At 32.3% G+C, this 25,574-nt stretch overlaps 1 protein-coding gene and 1 pseudogene across 6 annotated transcripts in view; one reads left to right on the forward strand and one right to left on the reverse strand.

Annotated features, from left to right (window-relative positions):
* LOC134712563 (choline-phosphate cytidylyltransferase B-like) overlaps positions 1 to 11,803 on the reverse strand; it is a 33,847-nt pseudogene extending 22,044 nt beyond the window's left edge.
* Positions 11,804 to 15,562: 3,759 nt separating this feature from the next.
* Positions 15,563 to 25,574, forward strand: part of LOC134712564 (DNA polymerase alpha catalytic subunit-like) — a 59,857-nt gene continuing 49,845 nt past the window's right edge. For all 6 annotated transcript variants that reach the window (XR_010106294.1, XR_010106297.1, XR_010106298.1 and 3 more), the window contains exons 1-2: positions 15,563 to 15,662; positions 25,375 to 25,487. Coding sequence is in view for 1 of the 6 variants with exons in the window: in XM_063574259.1 (XP_063430329.1) it covers positions 15,602 to 15,662; positions 25,375 to 25,487 (174 nt within the window). In the remaining 5 variants the exon portion in view is untranslated. The remainder of the gene's footprint in view (positions 15,663 to 25,374; positions 25,488 to 25,574) is intronic.

The raw sequence follows: 25,574 nt of genomic DNA on the forward strand, positions 1-25,574 counted from the left end.
TGTTTTGTTTTTGACAAATGATTGTTCACTGCTTGCAAATGAATCATTATATTTATATATCTTATCTGTATATATTTTTGTTCATGTCTCCATCTCCTTATCATTTGTAAATGTATAGACAAATAAGAAAGAAATAAGCTCCACATGTATATTTGCAACATCGTAAATTAATTAAAAAAATAGCATACACTAACACTAGTACTGCATGGATTTTAAGCATTATGAAAGTCATATTTGTAGAAAGCTTAAAAAGACTTAAAAACAGTGTAAAATGTCTTGCTATTTCTTAGCTTACACAATAAAATCTAATATATACTAACATTTACAAATTTAAATTTCAAGATTTTCCTAGGAATAAATCTAACTACTAGACCTTTTATTAGTCTTTTTTTTTATATCTTTAACCATTTATTAGTCTAGTTGCACATATTGAATCATTAATAAACAAATTTATGATATAAACTTCAATTTAATCCTTGAAAGGAGGTCTAGATTGCTAAAATAATTTATAATTTTTTTTATTTGTCCAAAATCATTTAAATTCATTTAATCAACAACCTTTTATGATTATTTGATTAAAATATTAATCATTTATAGTCTTTTTACAATTTACATTTTTAAAAGCAAAATAACTGAAAACAGGATAAAACAAAGGGAAGTAACAAAAAAGTATTTCAATATTCCCAATACACATCGTTTTGATAACACAACGGCAGTTAACCGGAGGTAAACATCGTTGATTACCAGTATGTTTGACACCCAAGCTGTCAAGTGAAGCCATATAATTATACATCTTCTTTGATGTTCAGGTAAAATTTAACACAGGTGTCAATTACACCCGTACAGTAGTAAGAAATGATCAAATATGGCGTCTGAAAATTTTCATTCATGAAATATTTCTTACATGGGAGTTTTTTCTCCTAAACGGGAGGACGGGAGGAGACCCTTGAAAACGGGAGTTTTGTACTCCCGTCGGGAGGTTCAATACGAAGGGCATCTAATTCACATGACAAAGGAAAACCATGAATAAAGACAACACTTTATATACCCTTTTTATTTATATAAAAACAAAATCTTCTTGTCTGCAGGATTGCAAATTCGTAACTTCAAGGGCGAACTTGTAAACAGGGCGAGTTGTCCCGATACCAAATTCACGCATGTGTAATACAAATATCTACAGTTAAAACATCCTGTTACAAGTAAACAAATAACGTTCATGTAGATGAGATGAAATCTAATAATTTACATTTATAAATAAAAGGGTCATATTTACGATAGTGATTGTTTTACGATCATAATTTACAAATTAAATGATTCAGATGCCTAATCATGTGTAAAAATCGGTGTCAGGAATCTTAAGTTGTTTTGAAATTGTAATACACGAAATGAATGCGGCATACGGAGACTCAATGCCAATGGTCAGCCCCTTAAGTCTTCAGAAGACTTGACTTTCCACTAAAAACAGCAAAATTTCTTTAAAATTACCAATTCAGGGACAGCAACCTAACAATGGGTTGTCTGATTCATCTGAAAATTTCAGGGCCGATAGATCTTGACCTGATAAACAATTAAACCACATGTCAGATTTGCTCTAAATGCTTTGATTTTTAAGTTATAAGCCAAAAAATGCATTTTACCCCTATGTTCCATTTTTGGCCATGGTGGCCATCTTGTTTGGTTGGTTGGCAGGTTCACGGGACACATTTTTTAAACTAGATACCCCAATGATGATTGTGGCCAAGTTTGGTTATTTATTTAGTAGTTTCAGAGGAGAAGATTTTTGTAAAAGTTAATGACGACGGACGCCAAGTGATGAAAAAAGCTCACTTGGCCCTTTGAGCCAGGTGAGCTAAAAAAATTAACTGATATATTTACACATCACTTGATCTCATATACAGTATTGAGTTAAAGCACTTAGCACAATATAAACACATATATATAAACTGTAAGTTTAGCTTTAATCTTATATAATATTACCATTATTCCTTTTTCAACTTTTCATCTGCTTTTTATCAAGTAAAAGATTAACAAGCATTCTGTTTTTAATGATTAAAAGTAATAAATGGTTCAAATGCCAGAGAAAATGGGCAACAAATTAGATACATGTACTTACAAAAGGGAATGCTTGTTTGATGATTAAAATCACAATTTTAACTTGTTAAAGACCATGAAGGGCCCATTATCCAATTCTGTATCTTTCAAAATGACTTGGTTCAATTCCCATTAAGCACTTCAAGTGCTTATTTAAACAGTTATGCCCTTATTCCTTTTTAAATTGGTACCTTGCCCTTTTAAAAAACATGAGAGAACATTGAAACTGACAATTTTAAGAGGAGGTACCCAATCATCATTCTTAGAATGTTTAATCAATTTTGCCATATAGTTACAGAGGAGAAGAAATCAAATATGGTGAACCAAAAATTACTTATACCTGAGAGCATATATAGAGGAAATGTGTTGATAACATTTTTAGAAGAATGTTCTCATACTGAGCCTTAACAGGATCTGAGTGTATAATTCGGAGTGATGGATGGATGGACAGACAGATCTATGTTTAATTTCTTGTACAAGAGCCAAGTTTTTAGTATATCAGCAGGAACACACAGAACAAATTAGTAACTAAACAACTCAGGGTTGGCAAAGTATTACCCACCCGGGAATTCCCGGGTGGGAAAACCTGGGTTTTCCCGGGCTGGGCAATACTCCCAGAAATAGGGAATACTGGGCATTACTGGGCAATATGATTTTTTAAGCTTATTTTAACACAAAATAGTAAAGACTTGGTGTAGTTTCATGGTATTACAGCTAAATATATACTTTTTATACACATAACCAATGACAGTCATTTCTAAAACAATGAAAAATTCAATTTCATTCCCTTCTATGTAGACAGAATACAAGATTTGCACACCTGAGGAAACCTTGTTGATTACCAAGCATTGTTTCAACATTAAACCATACTTTGAAAAAAAATATTATTGCAATGTTTAAGTGAATTGTTAATTTCAAATGTTATACATTCATATTGCTAAATAAACACCCTAAGGGGTCATGCCATTAACACTTATAGAATTAAAAGGGCAGATTATTGTTACATAAACAAATCTGCATTCTAATCTGAATAATTACTAACTAATTAGTGACAGTACATGGACATTATTGAAATGTAATTTGTCTCACATGTAATTGTTATTTCTTACTAAACCTTTTCAATATCTCTCGACACCGACTAATGACACCTACAGTTTACAGGTAAAATAGATGGGTCGTCTCAAAGACAAAAAACATCCCGATTCTCATTGCGTAACATATTGGGTTGGCGGTTATATACTGAGTTAACTATATATAGCTTCAGAATATATATTAACCAAATAAATAAATAAATATATATATATCTCTATCATATAATCTTCTTATTTTGTATGTATTTAGAAGAAATTTCATGTTGAATGATAAAAAAAATTATACTGCAATCAGTATGCATCCCTTCAATTTAATGATTATGTGAGTCTTCATCAAATATTTGCCGCATGCTAGTAATGATCGTTGGTGTAATAGGTTTTATGAAATTTTTCAAAATTTGTAAAAAATAATTACTTTCAAGACCGTCCGTCCGTCCGTATCACACTTGTGAACACGACCAACTTGGTGTTTTTTCACCGAACTTCACCTTAGTTGATGTACATATTCAATTTCTGGAGCGAAAATCACATAATGATTGTTAAAGTGGAAGGAAAATATCACATCTATTTTTCATCGACGGACTTCTCCGCTTCCAGATATCTTGTGAGAGTTGATGTTTTTCCTTGATGAATTTAAAAAAAAATATATAATTGACTTCTCGTTTCAAGGTTACAACATTTAAGAAGTGCATTTTTTTTTGGTACATAGTTGCGTATGATATTAAATTTATATTTTAAGTTGTTGGTTTATACTATAGAGTTTGTTTAAAACATTTCAAACTCTTTTTGGACAAGAAAACAACATACCTTGTCCCTCCGTCGTAGTGTCCTTCCCCCATTCCTGAAAATGACCTTTTGGTTTCTTAAAAGAAGTTGATAAAATTGTGTTGATTTTTTTTATACTCTGCCATTGCTATATTTTGTTTAGTTTTCATCGGGTCAATATTTTTTTCTCTATGTTCAATTCCGGTATATAGTTTTGGTTATAGAATAAAAAAGAAAAATGTGCCAAAGAGACAACAACCCGACCATAGAGCGGACAACAGCAAAAGGTCAACAACTGGTCTTCAATTCAGCGAGAAATTCCCCAACCCGGGGGTGTCCTTCAGCTAGCCCCTTAAAAAATATATACACTAGTTCAGTGATAATGAACGACATACTGAACTCCAATTTGTACATAAGAAACTAAAATTAAAAATCATACAAGACCAGAGGCTCCTGACTGAGGACAGGCGCAAAAATGCAGAAAACTTAATCGAGTGATTGGTGAATACAGAATTGAAGTGGAACATCAAATTGGTGAATTGAAAAGATACAAAGTATTGAGGACATTATGGAGGCACTCAAGGCCAAAACTGACAGACATTGTGGAAACATGTGCTGCTCTTGTCAACAGACATAAAACATTGTTTGATTAAATATTTACTAAAATAAAACATGCTTTGTCCTTTTCATTTTTCCAAATTTCAACAGGACAGCTAAAAGCTCAACGTCTTAAAACATGAAATGTGACTAAAATAAATTAAAAAATTCATGTCATTTGGACTCTGTAGGAAAGTTGCATCATTGTCAATGAAAGCAATAAAATCAATAATGATCTCCCTGTTTTAATTTTTGAGACGACCCCTCACATTTTACCTGTCGTAGTCGTTCTCAACTGTAGGTATCGAGAGATATTGAAAAGGTCTATTAGGAGTTATATTTATCAAAATAAAAAAAATTTGCTTTATATTTACTGTTTTACCAATCCAGACAAACCAAAAAGGTAATATATATCTTTAATGTATAAAATTTGTGTTTGATCACTGAATACTCTATAAAATTCAGAACAGTATTTTATATTACCCAGTTTTGCCCAGTATTACCCACTAAAACCCAGTAAAACCCGGGTTTTCCCAGTATTTCCCACTGGGCTGGGCAATACTCATAAAACCCGGGTTTTTGCCAACCCTGAAACAACTTGTGTGATGAAGTCTTGTTTGAATTCCATTGATCTGGCGGCTTTGGAGGAAAAGAGATCCATCAGGACAAAGAACGGACTAAATCTGACAGCTTAAAACACTTGCACTTTGTGCCAGCTGAGCATAAAAGAAAATCAGAACCTATTTTTAAATAGCATTATAGGATGTACATACAAAAATGATATATTTTCTTCCTTTCCTGATTTTGTATATTAATTTTTCTTGCTAAAGATGATTAACTACTGCTAATTTTTTTTCTTCAGACTTTGAAATAACCATGATAACTGCCTATTGTATGTTTTCTGTTTTGATTTATACTCAGTCATCATTCTTGTTAATTCAATAATATACCTACAGGTCTATTAAAGTCTTTAGATGATTTAGGACTGGTGGTTGGCGAAGGACAATCTGACTTTATCTCTCCATTTTTATTTCTTTTCCTTGCACTGGACATATTGGAAGCTATTAAAAGAGAAAAAAAATACAATATAATCTTTCCAGAAAAATTTCAACAAATGCAAGATTAATTATTACGATTTAATTCCTGTTCTTTTACGACCCATGTTCAATTTGTGTTCCAGATTAAGGTCAACCCAAAAGTCTATGTCTACTACTTAATGTTATCAGAAATCATATCATTTAATGGTCAACTGTACTTAACTTTTATCAACAATTTATCAATGAAACAATACAACCCACACTGTTGATTAAAGGTTAGTATTTGTCAATGGCTGGAGAATGCACTCTCAGGTCACTTAATCTAACTGTTATATTTGCAGTTGGATGTTAAGTTATCAACAATAAATCATAATCACCTAATAAACGACAACCCACCGTATTTGATGGACCCAGGATGTTATTCTAATATAACACATACAATATTGTTTCTAACAACAAATAAGAATCATTTCGCAACTCAATGCTTCTGTACATTATAAATTAACACTCTCTTTTAAATTTTCTCAAATATTTCCCTCACGGATAGTCGAGGCCGTCCAGGAAAAAAAAATTTGGTTAAGTGGAAATCTGTATCCGACAACAATGAACAAGCCAATCTCAGGAAAAAGGTAGTCAGACCTTACCTTATGTAACGAGAGAGATGACAAACAAACAATTTTGAACAAAAATAAAATACTTCAAAATTTAAATATATATATATATGTTGTGTACAAGTTGTAATTGTTACAGATTTTTGTACAAGTTATCAGCGTTTTAGGAACTGCTTAACACTAATGGATGATGCAAACACACAGTCTTTCTTTTCACAGATTTCTGTCACATTTTTACAACTTCTTCATACCTTCTAATACTGAGCATAAATACCAAAAAAAACCTATAGCTCCACCAAAAGACTTTTTATGGGTACAAATATGGTATAAGGAGAAAAATAAAATTAGAATTAAAACCATTCAGGTATCCTCATTTCCATTTTGAGGACAAAGAGACTAGCACTAAATGTAAGGTTGAAGTATATAAATTTGAATAAAAAAAATTAAACTAGTAATTCTAGAAGATAAACCTGTATCAATTGGTGCAAGAAGGTATGTGTCAAAAAACTTATAACTTGTACAAAAACCCTGTACAAATTATAATTTGTAAAAACTTATATCTTGTACACAACATATACATTATGACTTAAGTTTAAGTCATGCACTTAAGAATGGCGGCTAGAAAGTGACAAACAAATCAAACATACCTACATACCCAGATCTAAATCAACCCCTCTGATTGGACCATACGCATATTACCCATAACATCAATACAATATTTTCCCGCTTTACAGTACAACCTGTGACATCCTCTTAGTTATGTCCACCCTCTTGCATGGTCAACATCCAATGGTGAACATTTATTGGGGTATTCAATCTTGAGATGTTGGCCATTTATAGGGGGTCATAAAACATAGGTTGATGTTTTATCTAATTATGTTACCTGTGAAAATCAATCAGGGTTGAAGTTTTCAGCTGGTATGGTACATTAATATTTACCTGTACAGGTAACTCAGGTTTCTTTTTAAAATTGACACTTCACCTTTTTTTGAGATTGTAGAATAAAATATTGTTTTAGTCTGTTAATTTTTTTCTTTTTTTTCTTTCTTTAATCTTATTTGATTTTTTTATTAGTATTTTTTTTTTTGTCTTTAATCTTATCTAAATTTTTTATTTGTGTATATTTTTTTTGTTTCTTATTCTTTTAATTTCTTCTTGGTAAAAATCTTGAGTAGAAAAGGCAAAAAGTCAAAGATAAAGTTATTGACTAGCATTTGAAATACAGAGACTTTTAATAATATTAAGGTTTATATAATAAAATTAACGGTACCAATTTTCTTGCACCAGATGCACATTTCGACAATACATGTCTCTTCAGTGATGCTCGTGGCCAAAATATTTGTAATCCAAAGCTTATATAAAAGATGAAGAGCTATAATCCAAAAGGTCCAAAAAGTATAGCCAAATCCGTGAAAGGAATCAGAGCTTTGCATGAGGGAGATACATTCCTTAATTTCTAATATTTTGTAACAGCAAATTTTAATAACACAAAAAAATCTGTATTTTCATGTATAAATGTATATGATAACATCTAACATGTCTGATACTAGAAAAACTACAAGTATCATTATATGGTTTAGGAAAAAAACTAATTTTGTTTATCTGAATTTTTTTTTCTTAAAATAAGAGTTGTGCACAAACAATCACTGAAAAGACTTATTTTCCAAATTCCCACCTAGTTATCATCAAATTTTGATAAACATTCGTTAAAAATGCTAATCATAATGAAAAATGTTCTTATATATTTGAATAAAGTGAATCTTATGAAAATAAATTATTTAAAGAAATTGTCTTGAAACTTATTAAATATGTTATCTTCACTTTGGTTAATTTCTTTCAAATATAAAGTGCACTTCTAAAGATGGTGACACTTTTATGGTCTATTTAATAATTAAATACTATTTTTTCCCCCAGTGTATTATATTGTTGATAGTGCTGGACTGGCATGATACATATTCTTGGTATACATTTGCAAAGAATATTTCACTCAACCTACATGACCTAGGCCTTTTAGATAAAATTAATAATTGCAGGGAATAAGATGAATTAAGACTTTTAAAATCCTTACTAAAAAATGAATTAAAAGAAAAATCTAAGAATAAAAACTTAAGATTTAAACTGTAAACTTGATTGTGTCAAAAGGTCATAATTTAAAAATAGAAAATAGTGGACAATATAACATGTATAAAACTCCTAGAAAGGATAGAATGTGTAAACTGCCACTTATCGGTCAATGAAGAACACCTATTCCTTGATTTTAGAATTAACAAAACATCTTAAGATAATTTTTTTGAAAATTATTTACCGTCTCATAACAATGTCGCTTACCCAGAAACAAAAAGTAAAAGAAATGCTTAACCTCTAAAACATGGATCATGTCTAAAATATCATCTGACAATAAAAATATTATCAAATTGTGCTGTAATGAATATTTCTAATATTTATATTTTATTCAATATTTAGAGAAATAATGAATTGCCTAAATTTTATTTAGCATTAGTCCTAAAGACAATCTTAAACATATGTTAAACAATGTTGAATGCAGTCTATCAACAATAATAAACCATTTTGATTTAAAAAAAAATCAAAATGTATAAAACTCCTAGAAAGGATGGAATGTGTAAACTGCCACTTATCGGTCAATGAAGAACACCTATTCCTTGATTTTAGAATTAACAAAACATCTTAAGATAATTTTTTTGAAAATTATTTACCGTCTCATAACAATGTCGCTTACCCAGAAACAAAAAGTAAAAGAAATGCTTAACCTCTAAAACATGGATCATGTCTAAAATATCATCTGACAATAAAAATATTATCAAATTGTGCTGTAATGAATATTTCTAATATTTATATTTTATTGGAGTGGCCCAGTGGTTCTCTCCGAGTACTTCGGCTTCCTCCACCATAATAACAGACTTCCCCGGGTCCTACACGCTCCCTTTAGCGGCGTTGGGTGGGGATTGTTCTGGTGGTGGGATTATATTGTAAAGGACACATCTCCATTAATCCTTAGGGAATGTACATGGATCCCCTGTACTGTTGCAGTCTAAATTGGCTGAATCTCAAGGACATACATACGTAGGGTGTGAAAGGGTACAAGTCAAATCGGCACCTGGTCAAATCGGCACCCATAGAAAAAGTCAAATCGACACCTGGTTTAATCGGCATCTAGTCAAATCAGCACCTATTTAAAGTCAATTCGGCATCCAATACTATTGGATATAATATATGGGACTACATGTATTATGCATAATAGTCCAAGATATTTATAAATAATTCTAAAAATTTATAAATTCGATCATGAGGGGTTGGATTTTATCATGCATAACATGTTAAAAAGCAGTAAAAATACAAAAGTTAATCATTGAAAGTTTTCGCAAATTTTGTGACTGATGTTTTGATAAATTTTCTTTTCAATTAATTAATAACTTTAATCAAGTACATAGTGAAAACACAATGTAACACCGGCTTTTGTTTCGCATATTTATGTCATATTTTCACAACTACAGACCTGCCAACTTTTGAAAATCTCCATGGGGGATTTAGCGCGCGACAAGAATTTTAAGGGTTACAATTTTAGCGACTTTTCTGTGAGCATTTTTTTTTACTCCTAAAATAGTCTAAGTTCTCTTCTTTTTTCTTTTGGTATACTAATGATGAGCTTGTAGGCCTTGATTTCTTTTATTTGCATGATTCTTTTATGTACTATTAAATTATAAAATTGACAAAATAACTGAGAAAATGGCATTAAAAATAAAGGATTCAAAGTAGAGACCCCCCTATCCCCCCTCCAAAGACCACTCATCTATGAACTTTGACTCAAAACACCTAAAACTACATGTCCTAAAGTAAGAAGGATGAAGACAGATTTTGATTTAGTCAGGCTTACTCATGGTCTTATCAGTATCAATGAGAAAATTGATAAAATTTGAGTTATCTTTCTTTGTATTCAAAGGTGCTCTTACCGGCGGAGGCTTATACAGTAACACAGTAGAAGTGTATACAAAAATGGCGTCGATTTTAAATCAACTGTCTGGTGTCAAGAATAAAACCGATTTCAAGATAAACGATGTTTTCTTGAGAGTTTATTACAGTTCTCATCTTTCAATTAATTATGGTTTTGCTGTGGAACTACGGCAAATGTTGCAAATTTTGCTTGCTTGATAAATTGATTAAAATTGAAAGGCTGTTTGACCAAATTTGTGTATACAAATTAATTTTGAGGACTGTTACAACCCATTAGGTAATCTGATTACATACAACCACTAGTTATGACACCTGTTGTGACTGTTGATTAGCAGAGGGTCATTAACTTGTCATAATATGTCCCCAGGTAAAATGATTGATTTTTTAAAATTGATCAGAAAAACTTCAAAATCGGTAAACAATAATTTTTTCGGGTATATTTGTTGAAAATCGGGATTTTGGCTAATTTGACGATCCCGATATCGGGATTCGGGTTGAGGGGTAAAAATCGGGATGATACCGCGAAAATCGGGATAGTTGGCAGGTCTGGAACTATATGAAACAATCTACTAGTGAGAATTAATACAAAAACATTATTAGACCACACAAAGACTTTTTATGGATATATATGGGATGTGGTATCAGGAGAAAATTAAAATCAGAATTTAAACCATTCAGGTATCCTCATTTCCATTGTGAGGACAAGGATAATAGCATGAAATGTAACATGTATATAAATTTGAATTTAAAGATTGAACTAGAACATTTTTAAAGATAAACTTGTATCACCTGGTGTAAGAAAATATGTGTCAAAAAACTTATAACTTGTACAAAAACCCTGCACAATTATAATTTGTACAAAGTTACATCTTGTACACAACCGTATATATTAAACAAATTTAACATGGGTGCCGAATTGACTACATCAAGTGCCAATTTAACCAGGAGCCAATTTGACTAGGTGCCAATTTGACTATACTGGGAGACAATTTGACCAAGTGCCGATTTAACCAGGTGACGATTTGACTCCCTTTAGCGGTGTTGGGTGGGGATTGTTCTGGTGGTGGGATTATATTGTAAAGGACACATCTCCATTAATCCTTAGGGAATGTACATGGATCCCCTGTACCCTTGCAGTCTAAATTGGCTGAATCTCGAGTACATACATACGTAGGGTGTGAAAGGTCCTGATACTATCTACCACTGAACTATTCATTCAGTCAGTGTGTGACAGTCAGTTTTAACCAACTGAGCCAAAGAATTGATTCCCTAGCTCAGTTGATTAAGACTGGCTTTATATGATCTACCTTTAATAAGGAGAGGAAGGAACCCCGCTACTAAAGAAACTCGTTACATAAAGACTTTAACGATTCACAATAAGTATTTAAATAGCTATTTATCATACATAATATATGGACTTTGACTTTGTACGTTTTCACAGTTTAACTTTAGCATGGCTCAATATTATGTTTTTAAATACCTTCATTTTGTACTAACACGCTAACCTTTACAACGAATTGAAACAGTTTGAATATTCAGTACCTTTACGGGTTGTCTTTTTACAAGGATGCAACAATATCTATAGTAAACTACGACTTGTCTTGAAAATCATCTGTTTACTTTTTCGTCTGTGCATTTGTGTTCCACGTCATCAGTTTTGTTAATTATAAAAATGTAAACCGTAGATGGAGACAGTCCTGAATATGCGGACAGAAAGCCATAGGACAGAATTTGGCCATATATTTTTCTTTGAATAAAATTTTGTTCAACTATCTTTTCCTAAACTATTATATACAAAGCAAAATTTAAATCAAAAGTAACTTAAAAAACCATTTAGTTAATCAATAATTAATGATTGTTGAAATAAACTGACAATGTGTCAAACTGGCTATATAGGTGTTTAAATTTATATTACTGTCTCGTGACCCCCTCTCGTGGTGCCAAGAAATATTTGTCCTTTGTAAGAGTAAACTGATTAAATAACTCTCAAAGGCAGACCCAGAAATTTTCAGTGATTCCCTAAATGATAAACCAAAATTTTCCATCAAAAAGGGGGGCCTGGTACCACTTGATTTCACACAAGGACGTATCATTAGCTTAGATCTGCCTGTGTAATCTTTGTGGGTTTAATAAGAAAAAAAACTGTTAAATAAATACGTGATGTAAAGAAAATATTTCAAAACTTTCAATTATATCTATTGAAACAATTATATATAAACTATTTGTATATAATCTGATGTACAGTAGTTGTCGTTTGTTTATGTTATATATACGTGTTTCTCGTTTTGTTTATATAGATTAAACCGTTGGTTTTCCCGTTTGAATGGTTTTACACTAGTAATTTTGGGGCCCTTTATAGCTTGTTGTTCGGTGTGAGCCAAGGCTCCGTGTTGAAGGCCGTACTTTAACCTATAACGGTTTACTTTTTAAATTGTTACTTGGATGGAGAGTTGTCTCATTGGCACTCACACCACATCTTCCTATATAATCTCTATACCTTTGTAATTTGGTTTGTGAGATTAAAGATATATATATATATCTATTTGTGACTTTTTATCCTCTGTAATGTGTGACTTTCTGTCCTATGACTTTTTGTCCTGTGACTTTTTGTTCGATTACCGTATTTCAAGGCCTATCGTGATTTCCTTGATAGAGGGAACTGCTGCTCAAACTGAGGAAGCAAATAAACAAGATTTTCCTAGTGGCGAGGTTAAAATTATTCAATTGTAAATTTGACACGAGTCGCTATCAAACTCAGTGGACACCTGCTAGCTAATTTGTACAATGTAAACAGTTTTAATTATTTTGTTAATACTTTCCTCTATTCAATAGAGAAGTCTCCTGTTTTACCGAGCGGAGTTAGAAAATTACTTCAAAGTATGAGATCAACTTGAGTCCTTACAGACAGAAGAAGGAGACGAGTTAGTCAATTGTTATGAAATATCTGTTTCACACATGACGATGGATATGTTCTAACTGTCGTAACTACTATACCGTCTTTTTCGCCAAATGTGACATACCGAATTAGACTTATTACAGAGTTTTAATTTGCATGAGCAACACCTGGCGGGTGCAACATGTGGGACAGGATCTGCTTACTCTTGACTTCCGCAAATGACTTCACATTCAGACTGTTTTGATGGAGTTCGTGTTGCTCAGTATTTAGTTTTCTATGTTGCGTTTTGTGTACCGTGTTGTTTATTTTTCTTTTTCATTTTTATCCATGGTGTAATTATTTGTAGTTTATTTTCGACTTATTTAGTATGAGTTCAAATTTGAATGTCCCTTTTGTATCGTTCGCCTCTCTTTTCTTAATGATCATTTTATTTAGTTTTTACCAAAGAAAACTGTTATAACTTCCAAACTAAGGGGAGAAGTCTATTTTCCACCATGAAAGATATCAAAATTAGCATAATAAACGGAGTCCACAAACAGTTAGAAAATTTTAAACCTCATAAAGCACTGGTCCTGATTTAATAACATCTTTTATGTACTGAAAATCACTGAAAGCAGACCAACTTGCTTCCATTCTAACAGACCTATCTCAAACATCACTGAACTTTGGCGAAGTTCCGCAAAATTGAAGAGATGTACATGTAAGTGCAGGTTTAAGTGGGGTTTACAACCGACTAAAAAATATTGGCACCCATTGCAGAGTTATTGCCAAAAAAATAGTTAAGAAAGAAAGAAGGCAAATTGATAACGAATAGAAAATAATTGGATGCTGAAATAAGGAATAAAGAATATTGAAAATAGAGAAATGAATTATAAAAAAGGACTACAATACTAAAGAATACAAAAATAAAGGACCCCATCTAGACCATCATCTTATTCCACTATAGTAATAAAAAAAAAAACAACTAGAGGCCCTTTAAGGGGCTGTGTCGCTCACCTTGGTCTATGTACATATTAAACAAAGGACACGCACATATTATACAAGAATAGAATTCATGACACAATTGTGTTTTGGTGATGGCGATGTATTGTAGATCTTGCATGACTGAACATTCTTGCTGTTTACAATTAACTTAGGCGTCAGAGGGAAAAATTTTGTAAAATTAACAAAAATTGTTAAAAAAAAATCCATAAAGGTCAATAACTCCGTATAGAGTCAATTGACCATGTACATATAGTGGTGCTAACAGTATACCTCTATCAATAATAACATTGAAGATAATAACCAAAAACATCAGAATATTTCTTAAAATTGATAATTCAGGGACAGCAAACCAACAACGGGTTACCTGATTCAGTTGAACTTTCAGGGCAGATCCAATAATGAATTCAGCCGGAACAGCAACTCAACAACGGGTTGTCTAAATAGTAATTTGTCTGAAAATTTCAGGGCGGATAGATCCTAACCTGATTACAATTTTACCCATGTTAGATTTGATCTATATGCTTTGGTGACAGAGATATAAGCAAAAATTTGCATTTTACCCCTATGTTCTATAACGGAAATCGAAAATAATTATGCATTAATCTCATTTATATACGGTTTTTTAAAATGGGTGAAAAGTATATATATATAGAAAGCACATATTATCTGAAAAAAACATTCTACAATTTGTCTTAAAATCATAAAATTTTCAGTTTCAGGTCCAGAAATATATATATTATATATATATAAATTGATTTTTCTGACTGAAAACTTTGAATTCCATTATTTTTGGGTCTGATATCAGCGATGTACAATAATAATGAAGTCACTGACTTTGTATTTATGGTTTACATCAGTAATTTTAAGTGGTGTTGTGTATATAGACACATGCACCTGTTTCTGTTTCCATGTATGCAACACAAGGTATATACACGTACTTAAATCGCAGTTTTGAAAAATGTCACTCGTCCGTCAACTTTTTTATACCTCGATTTCTCTGTTGTCTACCCAACAGAAACTTGTCTGAAAAAATATATTAAAATAGGTATTTAGTATAGGATTTTTTTTTCAGAAACAAGTGGTTGTAGGTGAAAAATAACCACATGATATTGAAATTTATCACGTACAGTATATGCAGTAGTAAAAGCTTCCCTGTAATGTCGATATTTGACACTTTGTGATCGATTTGTATGGTGGCCGGATGCGGCCATTTCGTCTTTTTCGCGTTTTCGCGTTTTCTCCTTTCACTTTCACTTTCACGCGAAATCGGGAAATCGAGAAATCGAGAAATCGAGAAAGCGAAATCGCGAAATCGAGAAATCGAGAAATCGGGAAATCGGGAAATCGAGAAATCCAGGATAAAGGGGACATTGATAGGCAAAAAAAAAAAGAGGGGGTTCCAATTACATTAATTTGAAAACTTATTAAAATATCAAAATAATAGTCCATGCTTAAAATCTAAAACATATCTTTCATTTCATCTAGAACACACGGAAATGCGCAGTCTTATTCGACATTGGTTTTGTCTGTTACGCACTCCATTTCCCGCCAACTACAAAAATGGCGCCAGCTGTTGATCCGCCTGGAAATGAAAATGACAATGATAATAACGATGATTATGGTAAACTTAACATGCAATTAATCATCTGTTTAAATATACACGATATAATGATAATTAAGACTGATTGAGACGGTATCCAACCATTTCAAGATGCCCTCAACAATCGTTTGACAATGTCAACGAGCGAGATTATCTGAGATACGATGGCGATAACATAACAAACAGCATAATTTAGGGCTCATCAACACACTTTGACAAACATGACTGTTTACACCATACAATTTTCTCTATGTATAGACAACAATATGCAATTTAAAAGTTTTAAAGCCTAACAGCATCTTGATCAATAAATTTTGCATCAATTTTCTTTTGTTTTGAATAAAGACGGGGAATAGGAGGGGTCCTGACCCCGAAATTCCGGCTTAATAACAAGGAATGTCGAGGTCTGGAATTTGAATAAACTAAAATCCTGATTCCCGAAATTTCGAAAAAAAAGGAATTCCCGGATCCCAAAGGTGTAAATCCCGAAATCCAGAGCTTAAAAATAACCGATCCCGGAGTCCTGATAAAGGTCCTATCCCCACTCAATAAGGATAGAATTTTTCTGTCTCAATAATGCATTTATTTACTTATTTACATTTGCTTTTTTATTTATTTTGCTATTTTTTTTGTGCACTCATTGTCAAGAATCAGTCCGGTCGACATTGCGCATGCGTGAATTCAGATACCCTACATGGGTACAATCGTTATATAGAAGTTGTATGGAAAATAATCTTTAACAGACGATATTCGATTTTCTTCTCAGTTCTTTTCTTCACTGTTGAGATCACCATAATCCTTAATGTGTCTTCTTTTCAATGATATAAATTATTTTAAAACAATGTTTAAACTTAATGCAACAAATTTAGGTTTTTCATAAAGGGATGTCAAATGGCTTACATTTGCCGTTATTCTTGCAGAAAATGTCCTTTTTAGGAAAAGTGGTCAGTTTTGAAAAAATAAATAAAATACTTTTACTGATGACATACCTTGCCTGTTGAGACCAATAGAAAGATGAAAAGTTAAAGTTTAATGTGGTGTAGTTTATTTTTAAATTGGTTATTGTCTACTTGCACCAAATTTGATTTAAAAGTAGGCGATTTTAAGTTTTTATTCTATCAATTTCTATTTGACAACAGGATACATTGTTTGTGTAAACAGATAGCAGCCTGTTACACAATCTTATTTATACAGTCACGCTGAGACATAATAATTCATGGGATAAAGTGTAAACGACGTTTTGGAATACTTTGGTTTAGGGCTGAAGGAATTACAAAACACCAAAATATATGAAATTCACGTTTTTATGATTGAAGTTAATTATAATCAAAGTTTTTGTTTGTGTCTGTTTTCACGTGCTTATAACCGATATTAAATAAAGTATGAGGATGCAACCTTTATCTAAAACGCATTGTATTACAAAGATGCACGTTCAGCTGAGTGTTTTATCAATACACAATCACTTTTTTTTTTATTAATGAGATTAAATGGCTTCTATTCATATTTGGTAATAAAAAAAAAGAAGTTCAGCAGTAGCTGTATGAATGCATATTGTCAATGAGACAACTTCCCTAGTGACTATAGTTGCATTTTAATTGGTCCTTTTGGCTCTTTTTCGTAACAATACTTGTATAACCTTTTTAATGCTATTTTTATCACGATTTCAATACACAATTTTAAAGGAAAACAATTCTATTTCGTCGCGATTTAACAGTGCATAAAACAGCATATAGAATACACCACTGAATTCGACAATTGATACGGCAAGTTAAAATCAGATAAAAGATCTTTCATCAAAACTAAGTTTCTGTTTTTAATTTCCTAAAACTAAATATACGAATAATGTGTGCCCACAATACATTAGAACCTTTCAAGACACATTTTACCATGATGATATAAAAATAAAGAAACTTGTAGATGACTTATATAATCGAAACTAACATATATCTCTAAATACAACAGTACTCTTGTATAAATTGAAAATAAAACTGCTGTTTATAAAATTGCTTTGTCATTTTATTTTATCCCAAGCTCTTCAACTGAATTAAAATTCATTGAACCGAAACAATATTAACTAAAAGGCAATAATTTCATAAAAAAAACGATAACGATTGTTAGCTCTGAACAGGTACTTGCATGACAATTAACATGTCAGCTTCAGGCTATATACCTGTGGATATATGGTGGAAACGATGCTGGAAGTTTGTACTATTTTATTAAAAACAGGAAAGGGTCAATAAATATGACATTTCCGAGATTTCATTTTCAGACATAATTTAAGTTTATTGTCATAACGTAGATATAATCTGCTTTTGAAATGACGCATTCTCACTATCTCCGAGATCGAAAGAGCATCAACTGGAAAGAACTGTGTTATGGTGAAAGTATTGTTATAAGAAAAGAGCCCATTGTACAAAAAAGAGAAGTCCTTCCTGAAGAATACCATATAGAAAGACTTATAGCAAGAAAGTTTGAAAAACATGTAAGTACTACTAAATAGCTAAAATGTATGATGTTAATGCATCGACTTCATATATTTCTATATAATCTAAAAACAAAATGAATTAAAAAATATTGTTAAACTGTTGCCGAGTAAACCGGTATGGGCTTATTTCTCATGTAATACAGAATTCCACTTGACAAAAAAATCACAGGACAGAAAGTCACAACATTGACAGAACAAAGTCGTAAACGATTTGTTTATTACGTTTGAATATAAAAAAAAAGAAAGCTCATGGAATTTTTTCTTCTTTTTACACATATTAAAATTATATAGTTTAAGGAATTATCATAAGCCTTGGTAATGGAACAGTTTTAAATTTCAATCTCGTAAAGGATATATGTCTAGGGTCCAATGATACCTTTTAAGAAACAAGCCACTTTGACATATTTTTTTTTCTAATCAACTATTTGGATATCATTGATATTTTAGATACATTTTGTTTATAAAATTGCTATATAAATTATAATTCATGTCAACTTAAAAAATGTATTCTAATTCAAAGACAAATAATTTCAACACTGATTTGTGATTAAAAGTCTATTTGTCCTGTAACCTTTTATGTCTGTAACTTTGTATCCTTTGACTTTCTCACTCTACTTTCTTTGAATAAATATGTTTTTATTCAAAGGTAAAATACTTTCAAAACTGATGTGTGACTTTTTATCCGTTACTTTTTTCCGTGACTTTCTGTTCTCCTTTCAATTTCACAAGGGATCATGTTTAAATATCTTTTAATCTTTATGTAACTCCGTGAACTACCACGGCTAAATGCGTATATTTTCGTTGATCGTAAGAAATGAATTCCTGTCAATTTAATGTTTAAAAAAGATAATATATCAGCCCCGAGCCTTCGTCTCTTGGACTGATAGTACATCTGATATGATAAATGCAATGTAACAATCTGATAATATAGCTGTTATCAACTTATTATTTTTATTGGTTCTTTCAGGAATTCTTGTACCTTGTAAAGTGGCATGGCTTTCCTGAAAGTGATAGTACATGGGAACCGACTGACCACATAGACGAGGAAAGTTTACAAAACTATGAATGTCCAATAATATCGTCAGATCGTCTGTCATATGCCGCAAAGCAGTTCGAAGATGCCGTACAGCAGCGATTAAGATGTAAGGAAAATAGATCGGCGATCCGCTTTGATTTAGATGTATACAGATATTGTTTCCTGACCGATGAGAAGCTTTTGATCAATGGAGTTGGAGACTTGAAAAGGCTACCAATGTCAGATGACTGGTATTATAGGATCAACGACAAGGGGAGAGGACTTAAGCTGAGTTTTCCTTTGACTTTGATTCCAAAATTGCAGCATAAAAAAGTGTACTTCAAATCTAATGGCATACTACAACAGAAGATCATACCATTTGAAACAGTTCGCATGCTTTCCGCAACTGAAGTGTGCAATTTAGATAAACTTTAACCTAAAAGGAAACGCCGCTTTCGACAAAAGTAAAGTATTATTTGGCCACCAAAATGTCGGACAATTTTTCTAATTACTGCAAAGATCCCATATTGCCAAATTTTCATCAACAGAACTTTCACCTAAACTTCATCATGATTTTCTTCAAAGAGGAAAAGTTGCGCTGACAGTTGAACTGAACAATCCTTTCATCTCAGAACTCTATAAAGCAAATAAAAAATTTAACATTTCATATGTAGAGATATTGAATACGCAAATTCAAATTTTCCAGCTCAAAAGGACTGATAGGGTTGAAGAAAGACTGAACAATATTTGTTGTCGCGTTTCTCAGAAATACAGAACTACTCACCGATCTGGTAATAAACGAGTAAATCTTAACCTGGGTAGCTCCAAAATTGCTATATATGAAACTGAACTTGAAAATGTTTTAGAACTCTCAATTAAAATTTCCAAATTTGAAGCGAGTAATGTTGAGCTGGTTGCTAGGTGCAAAAACTTACATAACGAACTGTGCCAAGAGATGAAAATTAAATCCAGAACAGAGAAAACATTTATTTTATTGCAAGACGAAGCTAATGTCCTACGTCAGGAAAATGAAGACCTGCTGATGATAAAGAAGATAATTGAGCAACGTAGTATTTCAAGAAACAACGGTACGTAAAATTAACATCATTAAAGTCGGTGACAGAGAAAGCACTTTGGTTTGCCGAATCATACGGACTTACACCAAAATCTGTAAGTTTTCAATCAAAGACTGGAGAAACTACCAAATTAAATCTAGATGAATCTGACCAACATATAGAACAAGATGTATTAAGAATGAAAGAGATTCTCTTCTTGTTAGATAAGTTTGCAATTGGTGACCAGGCTTATCATGAACTGGCTGTTATGACAAATGATCTCCCAAAATTATATTTAGGAAAGAATTTTCGTGACAAGCTTAGTGAAAAAATTATTCTTGAGCGCACACCCGGTAATGTTCCTGGGGCATTCGTTTGTTTCAGAGACGAGTTAATAATCGCCATCCGTAATTTTATTCAGTCCATACCAGAAGAAAACACGCCATCTAAATTTACAGTAAAAATTTCAGGGGATGGAACAAAAGTCAGTCGGATTTCTAATTACGTGGTAATGTCCTTCGTGTTAGTTGACGAAGATAAGAGTATGTCTCAACTTCATCAAACGACATTAGCTATCATAAAGTGCAGCGAAAACTATGAAAATCTCCAGAAAGCACTGCATCCGCTGTTTTATGAGATAAACGAACTTTACAAAGTAAGCAACATAACCGTTGATGAAAAGACATACGAAGTAGAAGTTCTATTCGGCGGGGATATGAAATTCATCCAGTTATGTTTAGGACTAAGCAGCGCCATCGCAGAATATGCTTGTCCATGGTGTAAGGTTCCAAAAGGCGACCGAGGTGATTTGTCTAAAGAATGGGATTATTACCACCAACCGGAGCACCGCAGAACGATTGCCGAAATTAAGGAAGGAAGTATGAAACCTAAAAAAACATTCAGTATAAAACACGCTCCTCTTATCGAGATAGAACCAGAAAATATCATCCTAGATGAGTTACATCTTACTATGCGAATTTTTGACATTTTGCTAAGAAACATTATTGAAGACGCGGCTGAGAAGGACGACCAATCCACAGCTAAAGAAATTAAATCTGACTACTTGGCTTCCTTAGTAACTAAAATCAACGAATGTGGTGTGAGTTTCAATATTTGGAAACCAAAGACTGGAAAAGGGGAAAGAGACTGGACCTCACTTCGCGGAAACGATGTTAAAAAGATCCTTCGTAACCTTCCCGAAAAACTAATGTTCGTTATCCATAACGATACTCATGATCGGACAGTTAAACTTTGGAAAGATTTAGTGGAAATTTTGTCTTTGGTTAATTCATCTGTTGTTCAGACAAAGACACCAGAATTTGTATTTGGATTATGTAAAACATGGCTCACCGACTTCCTTATACTAGGAGATATTCGAAAAGGCTACCATCCGGAAAATGTGACGCCATACATGCATGCAATGGTATACCACGTCCCATTCTTTGTTCACAAGTATGGAGAACTGAGAAAATTTAGTGGTCAGGCAGTGGAAAAACTCAATGATAACATCAAGACAATTTACCAACAAAAGACAAACAAATTTGACTGTGCCATGGACACGATGAAAGTTAGAAAACGACTGGAAATGTTGTCCAGCGGAATGGAACGCCCAAAACGATCATACACGAAAAAGAAGACAGACTGGTGGGAACATGATATTTTCCGAGAAAGAAATGAAAAGAAAGATTTGGTGCTCCGTGCAATTGAAAACGCGGATTCTAAATACTCTATTGCTCCAGTAGACAGTGCACCGGAACGTGAGTTGGATTCTTTATCAACAGACGAAATAAAACAAAAACTATTGAGCCTTGGTGTCACAACTAGATTGAGGAAAAGAGAAAAACTGTTATCCCTACTGAAGAATACGTATGAACATTGATTATTGCACACAACATGCGGCATAAATTTTTGATCTAGATTTGAATAAATTCTTTTAATTTTGCACATAACATATCAATATGTAATGTATAGCAAATTTTATTAAGCAAAATAGTTTTAATTGAAGGAAGTTCCTTAATTGTCGAAATGGGACATTTATATTCGGTTTATTCTTCACGAAATGATTAAGTTCTGTTTTTTGTTGAGCTCAATTAATCTTTTTTTTAAATAATATATATATATATATATATATAGTGTGCATTTATAGACAAACTTGAAATTCAATGTGTTGTGTGTGTATATATGTACGATGGTGAGCGTTTGGAAATTTAAAAGGCATTTTCGGATTTTAATATTTGTATATATATAAGGAAGTGGTGAGGTTGGCTTTTCAAACGTTAACTATAAATATTTTAGACTTTTTTTTTGGTTTATTTTGTATTGATATTCATTTAAAAAATCATCAGAATCGTAAAATTTACAATTTAATTCTAATAGATCATTGTAAATGAAATTATCATCTTAATGCATGTATGATTTATTTTGAAAGTTGTCCTCCATGATATATACTCTATTATTAATGTACATAATTATTTCATATCAGATATATAAAATGTTGTTTGACAAAAATCTGTTTCGTCCTTTGTTCTGATTATTTTTTTACGTCTCTATTGAGATATTAATTATGTAATTTTAACGGGATGACCTATACTCTCCACCCACGAAATTCACAGGCTACTACTATATAGGGTTCTGTAAACTTTAATTGAATAATTTGGCTATCATAATGTATGAAACGCTTTCTTTTCCTTCAAAAATGATTTAAACAGAGCCTAGATATTCATAGATATATGTATATCTACTTATTTATATCTCTGGTTTAACTTAGAAGTTAATACGATAATTTACAAAATAAGACGAGGTGGTATGATTGGCAATGAGAATGGAAACGAAAAATGTGTAAAAAAGATAGACAACAATCCGACCAAAGAGCAAAAAACGGCCCAAATCCACAAATTGGTCTTAAATGCAACACAAGAATATTCCGCGTGCGCTAGTTTGCCCCTATACACAAAGTTAACTATATTTCATCAAAAAGAACGCCACACCTAACTCCGTAACATAAATGAACCAAAGTTTATAAAAAAAACCTTGCACGCACGCACACAAGACTAACAAAGGCCAGATGTTCCTTACTTGGGACAAGCACAAAAATGCAGTGGGTGAAACGTGCTATATAACAGATCTCATGTTAAATGTCGAAACAATGTAAATAGGGGAAACCCAATTAAACGAACAGGTATATGCTTAATCAATAACACCAAGAAAATAAATATTTCAGACAGCAAGAAACGACAACCACATTTATAGTTACAAGTAATTTGTTCCTGGCTGTATAAAACGGAACTAGAAACCGTGATATTCAGCGGGGTTAAAATGTTTGTGAGTGCTCAAATATATCTGTGGTATGAAAGCACAACACACGACAAAACTGTTGAAATTAGTAGAAAAGGCTTCCTTGTCAGATTGGTACGAAACTTATCTACAGAATACAAAAAATCTAAAGTACCGATTTGAAGATAAATTATCCACCAGTACACATCAAAAAAAATATTTAAAAAAAAAACAAAGAGATGTGGTATGATTGCCAATAAGACAACTATCCTCCAAAGTTCAAATGAAGTGGACGTATTTAATTATAGGCAACCGTACGGCCTTCAGCAATGAGAAACACATACCATTTAATCGGCTATAAAAGGCCCCAACATGAAAAAATATAAAATTATTCAATTGAGATGACTACATTCATAACAAAACAATTTACGAAAAAAATATGACCGACATTAACCAACAACACTTTATTTTACTCGAGGAATTGTGTTGTTATCCGCACTCAAAGTATACTGTTAAATTTAATAATTTTGAACTGTCGATGAATGTTTGAAATTAAATAAAATGAAAAACATTTCGAATTCTTGAGGTACCAGGTATATAGGAAGCTGTGGTATGAGTGCCAATGAGACAACTCTCCATCCAAGTCACAATTTATATAAATAAACCTTTATAGGTCAAGGTACGGTGTTCAACACAGAGCTTAGTCTCACACCGAACAGCAAGCTATAAAGGGCCTCACAAATTACTAGTGTAAAACCAACGGTCTAATGTATATAAAAAAAATAGAAACACTTGTGCATCACATAAACAAACGACAACTACTGGACATCAGATTATATGAATAACAAAAAAGAATCGTAAGACAACAGCCTTTCAGCCAATTACATGTGAAATAGTTGTACTAAAATTTCAATTACATTTCAGTCAGTTTGATGCTCAATTCATTTTAAAAAATAATATCTATTTTTATTTATATGTATCTTACATTTACCAATTGAGATCAAACATCGTGAGACGTTTTAAATAGGACTTATAATCTTCTTTAGAAGTCCCGGGTTTCAACATAGATCTCTCCGGCCTTCAATCAATTTAACAAACTGCAACAAAATACAGAAAACATGATTCGAAATTATCTTATAGATAAAATCTGGTATTGGTTTTCACTGAAATTATCTTTACAAAACAGCGGGTGTTCGACCCCTCAATTGTGCGTCTTATCGCACATGTCAAATTATCAAGTAACCTCATGTGGAGCGAGGATGGGTTATCGTCCTTGTCGATACAATTAATTGTTATCAAATTGAGTTATCTCCCTTAAACCGGACAGATTCTTGGCAATGATAGAGACGGAAAGAAGTTCCCATTTGCTGTTAGAGATGCTTGTGAGAGAATCTGAGACATCCTAACTACTAACCACCAATCAATTCTTAATTTAGATGATATCGGATTTATTCCTAATGTTGTAAACGCGATCCCCTTCCCCCAAGAATGTGATCTACTGAAACTATTTACTGGCTTTGTAATTACTGTTACATGACCAACACAATGGGTGTCACTTGTGGAGCAGGATTTGCATACCCTTTTCTGGAGCTCTTGAGAGATCCTCCAGTTTTTGGTGGTGTTCTTGTTGCATATATAGTCTTTAGATTTCTATGTTTTGTGTCGTGTATACTATTGTTTTTCTGTTTGTCTTTGTCTTTTTAAGCCATGTTGTTGTCAGTCTTAATTTTGTTCTATGAATTTGAATTTAACTCTGGTATCTTTCAACCCACTTTTAAACTTAAATCTCATTTGTGTTCATTGTTGTTTTTATTTCCACTTTCATAAAAAAAACAACCTGTTATTGACTTAATTGTTAACAAAACTATATTCTGCATGAGTACATGTTTATATATTTTTTTATAGAATCATTGGCAAAGAACAGATCAAGAAGGCAAAAAGTTGGTAAGGCTGGAAAATTTGCTGCTTTTGAAAAATTAAAGAAAGCAAAGGCATCTGGTGAAAAGAATAAATATGAGGTACAGTTTTATGTTAAAATCACATGTTTTAATTGTGTAAAAGTTAACGTACATGTATATATATTTGTGTATTCATTTACTGCTTCT

The sequence above is a fragment of the Mytilus trossulus genome, chromosome 3, assembly GCF_036588685.1.
Source record: "Mytilus trossulus isolate FHL-02 chromosome 3, PNRI_Mtr1.1.1.hap1, whole genome shotgun sequence".
In the NCBI taxonomy this organism is placed as follows: domain Eukaryota; kingdom Metazoa; phylum Mollusca; class Bivalvia; order Mytilida; family Mytilidae; genus Mytilus; species Mytilus trossulus.